The 16,530-nt window shown below is 43.1% G+C and overlaps 1 protein-coding gene across 1 annotated transcript in view; it reads left to right on the top strand.

Annotated features, from left to right (window-relative positions):
• Positions 1 to 15,841, top strand: part of LOC115472562 — a 122,919-nt gene extending 107,078 nt beyond the window's left edge. The window contains 8 exon segments of the mRNA XM_030206859.1: positions 1,879 to 2,036; positions 10,230 to 10,298; positions 10,301 to 10,396; positions 10,399 to 10,586; positions 10,588 to 10,829; positions 10,976 to 11,057; positions 11,059 to 11,103; positions 15,671 to 15,841. Coding sequence (XP_030062719.1) covers positions 1,879 to 2,036; positions 10,230 to 10,298; positions 10,301 to 10,396; positions 10,399 to 10,586; positions 10,588 to 10,829; positions 10,976 to 11,057; positions 11,059 to 11,103; positions 15,671 to 15,841 — 1,051 coding nt within the window.
• Positions 15,842 to 16,530: the final 689 nt, after the last annotated feature.

Genomic DNA, 16,530 nt, shown 5'->3' with positions numbered 1-16,530 from the left:
TAAAAGGGTCCCTTTGTTACCCATTGGTAGAGCACCATGAATTAGAAAATAAGCATTTGTCATTGCAAATCTTGGATAGTGGCTTCATGTGTGGCCTGGGGACCAGATCCCAAAATGAACATACATTTTATTATCAGCCCTGCATTTCAAACAAAAAAATGCATTACATTGTAATAGGTGTATGTAATAAGCTCAAAATCTATCTACACCATAAAAGGAGCACAAAGCTTTTCCAATGAGCCAATAATACAAACATCTTTTTTTAAAAATCGAAGTGGAGAAGGACTTCACTTAAAATGTTCACAAACTCAACATATAAAATATAACTAGGGCTGGAATTATATAATCATTGATCAGAAAGAAACTCCTCTTAAACCATTCAGAACTTTGAAAAAGAAAAGACCTGCTTCTTTATCAAAAAGGCAATAATATACACCCCCTTCACTTTACTATAAAACAAAAATGAAAGAGCTAAAATGTCCATTCAACAAAACATGTATCTCAGAAGATACAGCCAGCTGCCAGCCTTCGCAAGTTGAATCTGTGTCTACTGATGTATTGGAATGGACTCCAATATTTCTGAAATAATAATTGGTATGACGTTAAAATCCCAGACATAGAGAGAGTAATTTTATAACACAACACCTGTTGTGAGGCCAGGTAGGAAGTACTTGAATGCAGGTGTGAACATGTCCCCCCTCCCCTGCCCGAGGTTTGGCAGAGGTTTGGCTCGTTTGCAAAAATTGCTGCTAAAAAGCTAAGTACTCTGTTACTTATAAGTAAAAGTGAAAAGTTCAGGATTTGTTCAAATTGTTAAGTGAAGATTATGTATATTTAAAAGAAAGAAAAGAAAAGAAAAAATGGATAATATTGGGTAGATCTATGAGGAGTTACATGGCGCCCTAAATATGTGGGATGCTGTGCCCGCAAGGGATTTGCTGATGAAGATTCTGATGATCCCCATATAGATATACAAATAAAAAGTTTCTTTAGTGCATTCTTGAAAGCAGATTGAATATACGTATAGAAAATAAAAGAGTGGATGTTTGGGAGATAATTGTGGTATATATGGAATGATCCCCACATCTATAAAATCAGGTCTCTTTAATTTGATTTATCGAATACTCCCGTGCCCGAGAGCAGGTATAAATGGTTGTGCACAAATTTGCAAGTATACTCGCACGTTCCTTAATCTTCACTTCCCCAACTGTAAAGGTCTAAAATATAATCTAACGCATGCGTCAACCTTTTCCTACCTGAGCACACAATTCTGGAACGCGCTGCCGCGCAACTTTAAAATGATCTATGAACTAACTAACTTCCGCAAACTATTGAAGACGCATCTCTTCAACAAGGCACACCACAAAGATCAACAAATATGAACTCCTATACATATATCCAGAATTGCCTTACAGTATTTACTCGTCAAACTTCTATCATGTTTTATCGTTATCATGTTACTCAAGATCCTTGTGTTATATTAAATGTATATTTTCTTATATCTTTCCACTTTTCATGATGTATTGTAAGCCACATTGAGCCTGCAAAGAGGTGGGAAAATGTGGGATACAAATGCAATAAATAAAATAAAATAAATAAATATTCGCAACTGTTACATGTGCACTTCCAAACTCCACCTGCACTTTACCCAAACTGTGCCCCTGGCTACACCTCTTTGTCAAGGTGTTATGCCAGTTGGTATTTTATGAAAGGTCACAGAGCATGAAAAAGACTTTATAAAGTCACACCCAGAATGCGGAAACAAATCCTGGTGCCTTGAGTTATATTACAGAAGGGCAATTAGAAGTAACCTAGAGCATGATTACCTCTCTCTCTCTCTCTCTCTCTCTCTCTCTCTCTCTCTGCTCACCCTGACAGGTGTGGTCTGATGCTCGCCTTGACAACAAATTTGTCACTGTGGATGGCAGCAATAGCAGACGAATCAATCCATCAGACCAACATAATGATAGAAGAGGAGCAACCACAGAAGAACCACACTGAATTCGGAAACGTCACCAGAGCATTGGGTTTCCGAGGTACAGGCAAGGCCCGCTAATCTATTTCCATAAGTACCATGAAATGAAAAGATAGGCAGGTGTCGCTGCCATTGTACCTCATTCCCAAGGGCAGAACTGGGACAGGCGGAGAGAGGGACATCAGCGAGAAGCAGGGGCGTAGCCAGACAACAGATTTTGGGTGGGCCAGAGCAAGAAGTGGGTGGGCACGAAGTGTTCTCCCCACCACCACCAAAGAATATCTTAGCTGGCAGGAAAACGCTTCTTTCCACCTTGGCAGTCTGCAGCAGGCATGTGCTGAAAACTGAGCATGTGCAGGTGCTGGTATTTTGGGGAGTAGCGTTTTCGTTACCATCAGGGGGAAGTCTTCAGCTGGCGGAGCTTGGGATCCCCACCAGCTACCGTTAAACATGTGCTACTGTTGGGTGGGCCTCAGCCCTAAGTGGGTGGGCCCCGGCCCACCCAGGCCCACCTGTGGCTACGCTACTGGCGAGAAGTAAAAATGTAAGTATCCTTTCTGGACCCTCACTAGCCCAATACGTTTACAATTAAAGGACCATACCAACCCAGTGTAGAAAGGAAGTATATACCATTCTGCCACAGCCATTCATCCCCTGCTTGGATGGCTACTATGGTTCTTCGTACCCTTATATATGCCAGAGACCCTTAGAGTGTGTGGGGAGATCGGTTCATGCTGAAAGAAGCTGTGTTTTTGTTTGGGGCTCAGCCTTTGTGCCTAGTTAGTTTGTGTCTACTGTGAAGCTTCCCCTGAATTTTGTTACTAAGGCAGAGGTTTTACCCACCCCTCTGCCTGACTACAGAGAAGAGGAGTAAAGTCAGCTGAGAGAAAAACACACCAATCAGAAGCGGAGCTTAACAACTGGGCACTGTGGGGGAAGTTTCCCATGTGGAGAGGGTCTGTATGGAAGAAGATCTTATAGTGGAGGGAATATCCCTGCAAACTTTCAGTCAGAAGAGAAATAGGTTTACCATGTTGTAATCCATCTAGAATCCCCAAAACAGTACAGAATATAAATTTTGCAAATAAATAAATATGTTCTTGAGAACCCACTAACCCAAAAGAACAGCAGGGCCGGCTTACAACAAGAGCTAGGTGAGGCACTGGCTCAGGATGCCAAAAGTCAAGGGTGCCAAAATCCTGCCTCACCAGTTCACCCTTCACAGCAGCCAGAGAATGCTGTTCTACATGGCCACTGCACTCTCTCCTGCATTTAAACCTGTAACTATTTCGGCAACAGTGCAGAGAATCGCAGGTCCTCCAGAATCTCCTCCCCTGGGGGGCATCAAATTCCTGGTGGTCCAGTGGGCATGATGCGACCCCCCCCCATAGCCCCACCCCATCATCCCAACCCTCAGAACACCAAATCACCCCATCTTTAAGATGCTGTATACAGATTTCAGCCCCGGGAATGTCATCCGACATAGACTATGTTTCACTATATACAATAGCTGTATCAAGGTAATTTCCTGCAACCAAAGAGATATCACCGCTAGTGTAAACTCTATGGATCAAGATTCAACTTAGTAAAATAACTACATCAAATTGCCTACCAGCGTTGGGCATCAAGAAGCCTCCGTTCTCTGGCTTAAAGACGGCCGCAGCATCTAACTCTCGTCTTTTATCCTACTTAATCGCATGACCCACGTATTTTGCATATATTAAATGTTAGACCAATCACAGAACTCCCAGAAATCTCCTATATTAAAGTCATCCACTCAATTTCCAGTTCAATTCAAAAATCCATCATGGTGCTAAAAAATTCAACCTTCTTGGAATATTACCTCCCTCCCACTCTGCTACTACCTGATCTATAACTTTCCTAAGAAAATCACTCACTGAATGTCCCAACTCCTCCTAAATGTTGGACTAATGGGGCTTGTGATGTCTTAGTTGTTAATCGTGATTTATGTTCATTTAATCGAACCTTAATTAGGCGACTACTCCTCCCTACATATACTAAAGAGCAGGGGCAAACAATGATATAAATCACATTTTTGCTCTTACATGAAGAGTAGAAGCAGGCACTGATCTTTCCCCCTCCCCCCCATTCGGTACTGTCCATTCAGCTCCCTCAATTGTGTTAGAACACCACTATTTGCCACTTGATTCATGAGATCCCACTACAACCTCCCCCCAAGTGGAGTACTTCTGATCATTGAATCTATCCTCAATAGTTCTCCCTCTAGTATACACAATGGTAGGGAAGGCTTGAAAAATTGGATGGAGTTGCATAACATGCCAACAAGACCGCATCTTAATAACTAATTGTTTAGATGTTTCACTAAAAGGTAAGACACAAATCCATTTTTATTCCCTTTGTCATTCTTGATCTTCCAATAAAAGCTCTCTATTAGCAAACCTAACTCTTAAATAAGCTTTGCGGGCTGCTGAGTAAGGATAACCTCTCTCATAAAACCTTGTCTTCATCTGTTCCACTTGCTTCTTAAATTCAACTAAGGTAGTGCATACTCTTCGAAGACAAAGAAATTGGTTGACAGGGAGGTTATATTTTAATGCATAAGAATGGTAACTATCAATTGTAATAATTTGTTTCTTTCCTCAGGTTTTCAGCATATGTGGTCTCCAATCTCCCAGCTCTCTTCTTAATTAGCAAGTCCAGAAATCAATGTATTCCCTATGTGATGTGCTCCAATGTATTTAGATGATATTGGTAGCAAACCCTCTATATGGATAGGTTAGAGACATCGCAGATATACAATTCACAAGGCTATCACTGTATTAATACGGAAGCAATTCCTGGATGATATTTTCTTTATTTGGATGGGCAGTGCTCTTGTTGTAATTCAGAGCATTGCCCATCCAAATAAAGAAAATATCCAGAAATTGCTTCTGTATTAATACAGAGTGATAGCCATGTGAACTGCATATCTGCGTTGTCTCTACCTATCCATATAGAGGGTTGCATAGGCGGTCGGTGGTCCAACTGTTTGGGGAGGCTAAAGGGGGCGGGGTTAGGGGTGGGCCAGGGTGGAGCTTAAATCCATATTGTCTGAAAACACACAGAAAAATAAATAATAAAAATAAAAGTCACAATACCTTTTATTAAGTTTAGATATTAGATATGTATCATATGTGAAGAATAAAGTGGTTGCTCAAAGCATGTACTAACCACAATCGCTCAACTGAAAAACACTATGCACAACTTTGTGCAAAGAGAATGCAAAGGTGGGAGTATAAGCCAGGCTATCCAAAGACTGAAACCGGGTAAACTAAATATATGCCGTTTAATAGTTTAAAAACAATAATAATAAAACAATTGTACATAAAAAATGACTCAAATGACTCGACATAACATTATGTTTCGGCCGGATGGCCTACATCAGGAGTCTCAAACTAAAAAAAAAACCAATTGCAAAGTCTGCGGACAGGATCTACAAAAGAGAAGGTCTTGAAAAAGACCGTTACGTAATGTTCCGTCTACCGCTGTGTACTGCACCAACGATAAGAAAAACGAGTTCTCCACGTAAGTGATTCTCTCTAGACAACTTTGTGCAAAAACACACTCAGAGCCTTACTGTACCATAAATATTACACCCTGGGCAGAACCCTAATACACCAATATACCACCTATATGGAAATGCAGACTGTCAAAAATATGAAACAAGGGATCATAATATCACAATTCTCATGTAGTGCCACAAAACAACCCTAATTCACATTTAATGTGGGATAAAATGCCATAAATAAGTTTGTGGTTCACAATGTTTTTAAGAATCATACCATCCTGATAGCAAGAAACGCACTGTATCACTTTCAGATGTCACATCTGACCTTTACCTTCAATACACTGGATGTTAGGCCACCAGATCCACCTCTTGGACTTTTTCTTGGGAGGGTCAGCAATTGAAGGAAAAGAACATGCCTCCCCACACTACACTTTCTTTGCTTCACCACTGGGAAGATTGTGCCCATTCCTATCCAGTCTTCAATATCCTCCTCCTGGTATCAAACGGGGTTTCCAGCGACAGCACCAAACAGCCTGCTGCATGATGTGCAACGTGGGGATCCCCCTGAGAGGCACCAGGAAATCGAACTCATCGGGAGCGGAGACCTTCTGTCACGTCTTTCAACTTCGAGGCTTCTTGTAGCAGCAGCATCAGCAATGTAAGCGCTGCTTTCAACCTGCCCAGAAGCCTTGCGTCCCGCCTACGCGGGAAGCTGTACAGAGAGTGCTTCCGGGGCAGGCTGAACGCAGCGCTTACATTGCTGATGCTGATGTTACCGGAAGCCTCGCAGTTGAAAGACGTGACAGCCAGGAGCGGACTGCGGAGGGGGAGAGCGATCACACTAGTTGGAGGACGGGGGGGGGGGGGGATGTTGAAGGCAGCACCGGAGCACCCCCTTCACGAGCTGCACCGGGGCGCCTCCGGCCCCCACTGCCCCGCCCTTGCTGCACTTGTGGCTGGGGAGGCTTAGAGGGGCATAATCGACCAGAAACGCCTATCTCCATGGGCGTAATCTCCGAGAAAGGTCCGTGAAGGGGCGGAGTGAACCGTATTTTTTAAAAAAATAGAGGCCCATGCTTTATTCGCCAAGGTGTGAGCTGGGCGTTTTTTGCTTTTCACCGATATGGAAAATGAAATCGCCCAGCTCAAAAACGAATAAATGCAAGGCTTTGTTCGTGGGAGGGGCCAGGATTCATAGTGCAACTGGTCCCCCTCACATGGCAGGACACCAACCGGGCACCCTAGGGGGCACTTTTACAAAACAAAAAAAAGGTAAAAGAGCTCCCAGGTGCATAGCACCCTTCCCTTGGGTGTTGAGCCCCCCAAATCCCCCTCAAAACCCTCTGCCCACAAGTCTACACCAGTACTATAGCCCTAAGCGGTGAAGGGGGGCACCTACATGTGGGTACAGGGGGTTGGGGGGGTTGGACGACTAGTAGCATTAAGCAGCACAATTGTAACAGGTAGGGGGGGGATGGGCCTGGGTCCAACCTGCTGACCGTCCACTGCACCCCCTAACAACTGTTTCCAGGGACCTGCATACTGCTGCTTGGGAGGAGGGTATGACATTTGAGGGTTGAAAGTAAAAAGTTGTGAAACATCATTTGTTGTGGTGGGAGGGGGTTAGTGAACCACTGGGGGAGTCAGGGGAGGTCATCCCCGACTCCCTCTGGGGGTTCATCTGGTCATTTAGGGCACTTTTTGGGGCCTTATTCGTCAAAAACAGGGTCCAGGAAAAGTGCCCTAAATTCTAGCTACAAACGCATCCATATCGGCGAAGGGCGCCCATCTCTGTTCGGGTGATAACCACGCCCCAGTTCCGCCTTCACCACGCCTCCGACACTCCCCCGTCAACTTTGTCCGCATCCGCGACGGAGTGCAGTTGAAAGCGTCCAAAGTTCGGCTTTCGATTATGCCGCTTTATTTGTTTTTGTGAGAAGAACGCCCATCTCCCGATTTAGGTCGGAACTTGGGCGTTATTCTCGTTCGATTATAAGCTGGTTAGCCTCCCCAAGCCTCTTATACCGGGCGCCTATGGGCCACCAATGGAGCCAGCATGGCACCCATGGCCACTCCTTGAATCTATTGTCCTTCATAGTAAAAGTAATTCCACTGGATGACCAATTTGACTAATTCTAATATAAATTCAGTTGAAATTCGCTGAGGCATTGATCACTTCTGGTATCTTCAATCGCTGATAGCACCCCCATTTGAGGTATCCTTGTATATAACAAGGTCACATCCAGCAGAACTAAAACAGCAGATTCTGGTGTCTCTAATACCCCTTCCAAAATTCTTAACATGTGGATGTGTCCTTCAAAAAAGATGTCATTTTGCATGTTTCTTGCCGCAGAAACTGATCCACAAATTTTGACAACAGTTCAAGTATAGAATTTCTTGTGGAAACAATTGGTCTCCCCAGTGGATTGTCTAACCTTTTGTGGACTTTAGGCACAAAATAGATATTTGGCACTGAAGGATGTTCTTCCCTCAAAAAGGCTGCTTCTTTCTCAGTCAGCATTCCACATCTTGCTTTCACCATTGTGTTCTCTTCTTCACCAGCACAACCACAGACTGAAATATAAGAACAGTACTTCCTGTTCTCGCACTTAAACCCAGGACAGTGCCAGTGGTCAAACCATGAGGTACAGCACAATAGTGAGAGCAAAGCAACATGTTCTGACCACTGTAAAACAGCTGGTAGAGCCTATACCAGAGGGTGGAGGGTGGGGAGAAGGGCCGATACAGATGGGTAGTGGTGCCAGACACTGTTCCCTCTAAACTGAGTGGGAGTTCTCCACCTACATTGCTGCCAGTAGGGGGTGGTGTTTCTATACTGTGTTTTCAATTGTTAGGGACAGGCAGGATTCCTGGAGTCCTGCAGAGCTTGTCTGTCCCTTACCATTGAAAATGTGATAGTAAAACCCTGGCAGAACTGCAGGTGGAAGGCTCCCGCTCAGTTTAAAGGAAACAGTAGTGCCAGAGCAACAATTGGCTAAGAGCACCATAAATCCTTGAGCTAGCACTGTTGTTAGAGTTGAGCCTTCCATTCAGCGTAGGTTACTTTTCACAGGCTTGTATTTTGTCAGAAATGGTTGTAGCAAATCATGTCACGTTTGGTCAAAACAACTCCATGATTTGGCATTATTGGCAATAAGGCGGTGTCATTCACTTTTCTAAATAATAAGCTTCTCCCCGTTTGCACAGAGTTTCCTGAAATTACAATAAAGCAAAGGGTAAATCTGGCCTTAACTCCAGGCCCAAAGTGGCCTTTCAAAACGAATTTAGAGATGTAATTAAAAAATAACTACGAAATCTGTTTCAGTGCTAAGTTCCATTTTTCAAATGGGCTCTTAAATGCAAACTGGCATACTCTCTTCCAGCTCAATCCAGACTGCAGATTGCACTGTTGAATTCATTAGTACCTACGTTTTCATCTGGGCCTAGTGATTGTTTTTTGTTTTTTTTTCCGTACAATGCATCTTACAGCAGTTCTGTAGTACTGATATAGCTCTGTTGTGAAACTGAGATCTTTGAGAAGCACATACCCACTCTGTGACTTTCAGGTCAAATGTTCTTAGGAAGTCATTTTGGATGGTGCTGGGCAGACTTATACGGTCGTGTGCCAGAGCCGGTGGTGGGAGGCGGGACTAGTGATTGGGAGGCGGGGATAGAGCTGGGCAAGACTTAACGGTCTGTGCCAGAACCGGTGGTGGGAGGCGGGGCTGGTGGTTAGGAGGCGGGATAGTGCTGGCAGACTTATACCGTCTGTGCCAGAGCTGGTGGTGGGAGGCAGGACTGGTGGTTGGGAGGTGGGGATAGTGCTGGGCAGACTTATACGGTCTGTGCCCTGAAAAGAACAGGTACAAATCAAGGTAAGGTATACACAAAAAAGTAGCACATGTGAGTTTATCTTGTGGGCAGACTGGATGGACCGTGCAAGTCTTTTTCTGCCGTCACCTACTATGTTACTATGTTTGGCTCAGAGCACCATAAATCCTTGAGCTAGCACTGTTGTTAGAGTTGAGCCTTCCATTCAGCGTAGGTTACTTTTCACAGGCTTGTATTGTTGTATTTCTACCTGCCACGGTTACTTTCCCATGCCTGTTGATTTTTTTTTTTACTAAATGACGTACCATTTTATCTGAAAAATTCAATAATCAAATGCATATGTTATTGAACTCTGAACAATGACTTTCTTCTCATTATCCAAAGAGGTTATTATTACATTTGTACCCCCGCGCTTTCCAACATAATGCAGGCTCAATGTGGCTTACATAGTAATTTGAAATACAAAGTTAATAGAATTTTAATAAAACAGTAGTAAAACAATGTAAAGTTGGGCTTAGTAGTGTATGATAAGTTGAGCTAGATAATATATGACTAGGATAAAAGAGGGTAGACAGGATAGGATAGTGTAATTTGGGAGAAAAGGGTAAGGAGGGATAAAATTAAGGAGAGATGGAACGAGAAGGATGGGAGGTTGGTATTTAAGCCAGAACAGAATTGGGGGTGGAACTTGGCGAGATTAGGTTGGGGCATTTGGGTAGGCTTGCTTAAAGAGATGAGCTTTCAGCATTCTTCTAATCAAAACATTAGTCAGATTATATGGCTGTCTATCCACATCATAAAACTGTTATTGAATGTTGTCATAGTGAACGTTGTAATAGGATAAGGATAAGTAATAAGGATAAAGTATGTCTACTTTTCTTATTGCAGCTGGAGGAGGTGGATCAACCAATGGCTGTGAATGCAGCATCAGTAACTGTGCAATCTTCACGTCTGGGTATTATTATTGTATCCTTTCAACATTGAGTATAGCCTCTTTGCTTCTGCTCTTTCTTATGTTATGTGGAAGAATGTTGGCCGCCTCATACACCATCAAGCCCATCACCCAAATTGAATTTTCACCTACAGACACTTTTTGTAGGTGTCATCTTAGGGATAAGCATCATTGTGGTTGGCCTGGCGATCTTCATAGTCTATGAAGTGAAGGTAAACTCCGAAATCAATATATATCAATCCCTCACTATGTTTTACATCTTCAACATAGTTTGCCTGAGCCTGATGTCTTTTGCAGCTTCTTGGAGGATCCATTATCCATAGGTTCGATAAAAGGAGCATGAACAATCACAAAAACCCGACGAGAACATTAGATGTTGCTTTACTGCTGGGAGCGGCCTTAGGGCAGTACTGTATTTCCTACTACTCCATTGTAGCCATAGTGGGCAGCACGCCCAGAGAGGTCCTGAGCATTCTTGGAATCACTTATTCTTTACTGATGATTGTACAACACACTCTACAGAATGTCTTCATTATTGAAAGGTCTCCATAAGGAACCAGTTGAGACTGCCATCAAGAACATAGAGGTCCACTTCATTTCACGGAGAAGGATGTACTTGGACTGTTTTACACCAACATGAGAACCTCTCAGGAAATGTTATTAACGGTAATGTTTCATTAAATACCAGGATCCATGGTCAGGAACTGACAGCCACCAAGGACGCAACCTCTCTTATAATAGATTCCAGGAATGCTAAGTGGAGGAGGAAGATTGTTGAAAGAGATCGCCTTGTTTCTCCTTCTTTGTAACATCATTGTAAGTAGAACTCCAAAAATACCTTAACCTTTTTTTTTTGCTTTTCTAACTTGAAAGTGTGGTTGGCCATTTCCTGAACATTCGTGACTATCCAGAGGTCCCACCTAGAAAATTTTGCAAAACTTAATCGATGATATGGGTTATCTTCATGCCCTTGAATACACTACAGTGTCTCATACCAATCTGAGGGCTCTTTTACTAAGCGGCAGTAAGCCCCCTTGGGCTTACCGCATACCAATCTGGAACTTACCCGCCAGGCTCCTGCGGTAACCCAGAGGTAGTTCCCACCCCTAGTGTGCACCATTTCTGGCACTACCAAAATATGTCCTACTTTTGTATCACCGGAATTAAACCGGCAGTAATTGGGCAGCACTTGCTCACTATCCAGTTACCACCAGTTAGCATGGGAGCTCTTACCTCCATCTCAGTGGGTGGTGGTAAGGGCCCCCCCCAAAGAAAATGTCCACGTGGTAAGTGTTTCACTTATCGCACGGTCATTTCTTTTCCTCAGAAAAAGACAGCCTTTTACCCTCTGCAGTTAAAAGGGGGACCTCAGCGCACATCAAAAACAGCCCGCCCCCCCTTTTAATGTAGCTTAGTAGAAGGGCCCCTAATATATTTGTGGGGCCTTTGACAACAAAAGTGTTTGAGATAATTGTATTAAGGAATTTTCTATTATCTAAAACTTAGACCAAACAAATTAGGGCAAAGTTTTGCAAACAATTGCAGCATTTTGCAAGTCTGTTGTTGTAAACTGTGCGCTTGATATTCGGCCACCAACAGTAAGCGTTTTGCTCCCCACTGGAGGAGTAATTCCCTGATATCCAAAACTGAGCCCTGCCTGGGCTTTGGCTTTGAATATCTGGTTATTTTTGAATCGGCTAACATCGAACTGCTTAAGTCATATTCAGCGCTTAAGCGGACATGGGCTAGCGAATAAAGATAGGACAGAATTTTACGTGGTACCATGTATGTTCTAAACTCGGCCACGAGCTGATTCCACTCCCAGAAAACCCCCAACATAGTCGGCTTTGAGTTAGGTGCTAACCGCAAATTTCAGCGGCACTTAGCCAGTTAAGTGCCGCTGAAAATTAGCAGCTAGCCCCCAATCAAGTGAGTGACCAGATTTTGTATTAAAAATAGCCCCTTTTTGGACTTTTCTTCTAGGGGTTTCTTTTTTTTCAATGTCAGTAGTGTGCATGATTGCTCAGCTAGTGCACACTATTGCTCAATTGTGCACCCTATTGTTCAAATAGTGTACACTATTGCTCAATTGTGCACCCTATTGCTCAGTCATACACCCTATTGCTCAAATAGTGCACACTATTGACCAATTGTGCACCCTATTGCTCAAATAGTGCACACCATTGCTCAGTTGTGCACCCTATTGCTCAGTCATACACCCTATTGCTCAAATAGTGCACACTATTGACCAATTGTGCACCCTATGCTCAAATAGTGCACAATATTGCTCAATTGTGCACCCTATTGCTCAATAGTGCACACTGTCACTCAATTGTGCACCCTATTGCTCAAATAGTGGGACACCATTGCTCAGTTGTGCACCCTATTGCTCAGTCATACACCCTATTGCTCAAATAGTGCACACTATTGCTCAATTGTGCACCCTATTGCTCAACTAGTGCACACTATCACTCAATTGTGCACCCTATTGCTCAAATAGGTGTACCTTAGTGCTCAATAGTGCACACTATTTCTTACTAATCTGCTCTGCACTAGTTATCCATAGATGCTCTACTGAAAAATACAGCAGTGTGACCTATATTGACTATAAGGCACACTGCTGTGTAATAGTGCACACGATTAACAATATTGCCTCTGAAAGGAAAGAAAAATAAAAACTCATACAAAACAAAACAAAAAAAATCCCATAAATGACACAGGAAACTAAATAAATGAAAAGGTTTGGCCTGCAACAGCAAATGCACTACCTTAAGTGAAAACTAGAAGAGGGAATGAGTAAATCAAATGAGCAACTACTTCAACAGAAAACAGGAGCAACATAGGGTCTGATTCATAACTCTGGGCCCAATATTCAGAAATGCTGAGCTCATAAATTTATGCTCCTAAATTAGCCTCTTAATGTATGGCTTATTTTCAGCAAATTTAGAAGCATAACTTCTCAGCTGAAAATTCATCTTAATTTAGGAGCTTAAAAGCTATGCTCATAACTTATGCCTGACATTCAATGACTTAGATTTATGAGTGTGATTTATGAGCCTAGTGTTGAAAATCAGTGTTGAACTCCTAATTTCATTTTTACACCCTAAATCCACCCCTGTTACCACCTACTTTTTATGCTCCTAAATTTAAGAGTTTAGTGAAATTTTGAGTAAAACTTATGCACTCTGCTTAGTAAATTTCTAGAGACCAATTTATGAGCATAATTCTCAAAGTTAGGTGTATAAATCCTTTGAATATTGGGCCCTCAGTGCCTAACTCAAAGCAGGGGCGTAGCCAGAACTTACGGTGGGAGGGGACCAGAGCCTGAGGTTGGGGGGCACTTTTTGAGTGCCCGCCCCAGCCACGCCTCGCCTCCTCGCCCTCCCCCCACCACCTCGCCTCGCCTCCTCGTCCCCCCGCCTTGCCTCGCCGCTTCCCCTCCCAAACAAATACCTTTGCTGGTGGGGGGTCACTAACCCCCGTCAGCTGAAGCCTTCTTCAGCTCCGGTCTCCGGCGCAGCCGCGTTCGCTGCCCTGCTCTTCTTTCTTCTTGCTCCTCCTGTCCTGTGCACGCTGACGCTCCTTCTCAGTTTCACATAAAGGAGCGTCAGCATGCACAGGAGGAGCATTGAACTTGTTATTCAATTAAATTGCATGTGCAAATTGGGTGCATGCCCAAATTTGTGTGCACAATATTTAGCCCTTTTGTATAGAATTTGGGAGCAACTGTGCACATACATTATATAATAATAGCATTTTACACACTTGATTGGCCCCAGTAGCTGGCAATCATGTGCAAAAGTGCTAAACACTATTCTGTAACATAGAAGTACATAAGTAATGCCACACTGGGAAAAGACCAAGGGTCCATCGAGCCCAGCATCCTGTCCACGACAGCGGCCAATCCAGGCCAAGGGCACCTGGCAAGCTTCCCAAACGTACAAACATTCTATACATGTTATTCCTGGGATTTTGGATTTTTCCAAGTCCATTTAGTAGCGGTTTATTGACTTGTCCTTTAGGAAACCGTCTAACCCCTTTTTAAACTCTGCCAAGCTAACCGCCTTCACCACATTCTCCAGCAACGAATTCCAGAGTTTAATTACGCGTTGGGTGAAGAAACATTTTCTCCGATTTGTTTTAAATTTACTACATCACTTAGCACATAAGTGGGAAGGGGCCTAAACATGGGCAAAGTATGTGTGGGGTCATGGGTGTGTCTCCGAGATACACACGTAACTTATAGAATACTAGAAGGTAGGTGCACTTCAGGGCACAGTTAGGCACCTGCCAATGACTTGGCATAAATGTTGGTGCCTAACTTTAGGTGCTCCAATGCCCACTTATGCTAGTGTTCTATAATGGAATCTCAGTGCCAAGAAGCTATGATAGAATTGGCACTAAGCACATGGCATTGAGACACTGAATGGAGGAGTGGCCTAGTGGTTAGAGGTGGCCATTTCAAATCCCACTGCTGCTCTTTGTAATCTTGGGGAAGTCACTTAACCCTTCATTGCCTCAGGTACAAACTTAGATTGCGAGCCCTCCAGGAACAGGGAAATACCCAGTGTCCCTGAATGTAACTCACCTTGAGCTACTACTGAAAAAGGTATGAGCAAAATCCAAATAAATGATTTGAGATTCTGTAGCTACTATTTGAGATTTTACATGGAATTGCTACTATTTTTTTTTATTACATTTGTACCCTGTGCTTTCCCATTCATGACAGGCTCAATGTGGCAATGGAGGGTTCAGTGACTTGCCTAGAGTCACAAGGAGCTGCCTGTGCCTGAAGTGGGAATTGAACTCAGTTCCTTAGGACCAAAGTCCACCACCCTAACCACTAGGCCACTCCATCTAGAATGTTGATATTATCTGAGATTCTACATGGAATGTTGCTACTATTTGAAATTCTGTTGCTACTATTTGAGATTCTACATGGAGGAGTGGCCTAGTGGTTAGAGGTTAGAGGTGGCCATTTCAAATCCCACTGCTGCTCCTTGTAATCTTGTGTAAGTCACTTAACACTTCATTGCCTCAGGTACAGACTTAGATTGTGAGCCATCCAGGGACCCCCATGTACCTGAATGTAACTCACCTTGAGAAGAAAAAAAACTTATGGCACCAATTTATAGAATTTGCACCTTGGATCATGAGACGACTAGGGACAGAGAAAGTACCTGTATATAATAAGTAAATCACATTGGCTGTACAGCAGAAAGGCAGAATATCAAATGTATAACCCTGACCCTTAAATAGTAAGAAATTCATAGTTCTGGTTACCATTGCAAGCAGATTCCAGAATTATTTTGCACCATTGTGATCTCATACATGGTTTCCTAAAACATAGCTTCTGAAATAACACATTACTTTGTTTTCACAGTTCTGGATCATGCCGGCATTTGGTGCTCGGCCACAGTTTGACACCCAGACGGAGCTGAAGTTCTATGGAAAATCTATGTGGGTTGCCATTGTTAACATCGGCCTGCCCTTTGGGATTTTCTATCGGATGCATTCAGTTGCCAGCCTCCTGGAAGTTTACATCTTGTCTTAGGAAACAAAAGATAAAGCCCAATGCCTTGTACTTTTGAATGATTTTTTCTCTTTGGAATTTCAGCATCCCGAGGTTAAAGGAGATCAAATCCTCACCAGGATAATTTATACTGAACTTAAAATGGCTGATTATTTAGCTAAGGTAGCAGGTACCTTACATACTTGCTAAGGTTTGAGATAACAAGCTAAAACAATTATGATAATAATAACACAGATGACTTATAGCACTGTACAATGAGTTTTTGTAACTGTTAAAAATGATCTTGTGCGGGGACGCTAGAGAGCGGTTACAGAACGCCAGCATGATTAAGGAGCTCCTCACCTCCCTGGTCTAGCAACATGATTTAACCTTTCTAATTTGCAAGGAATACTTACAAACCTCATTTTCTAGCTTTCATCTGATGGCTAGTAATAAACAATCAAAAACTGAAACAGCATTTGCAATGGGTTCCAGCTCAAAAAGATCGAAACTGGATCCACCATCGCCGGTTAAAACTACAAGAGGCAAACCTGAGAACGTCGCTTCTTTTGCTTTAATCACGGAGCAATTAAATTCTATAACTGGTATGCTCTCTGAGAATTCTTCTGACGTACAGCACATAAAATCGGAGGTGGCACATATTAATCCGCATCTTGAAATGTTTGAAGGCAGAATCGAGCAGATGGAACAGCGAGTCAGTCATATGGAAG

Source organism: Microcaecilia unicolor, chromosome 6 (assembly GCF_901765095.1).
Source record: "Microcaecilia unicolor chromosome 6, aMicUni1.1, whole genome shotgun sequence".
NCBI classification, from domain to species: Eukaryota; Metazoa; Chordata; class Amphibia; order Gymnophiona; family Siphonopidae; genus Microcaecilia; species Microcaecilia unicolor.
Note: the sequence above shows the minus strand (reverse complement) of the source record. Positions and strands in the feature narration are given on the sequence as shown.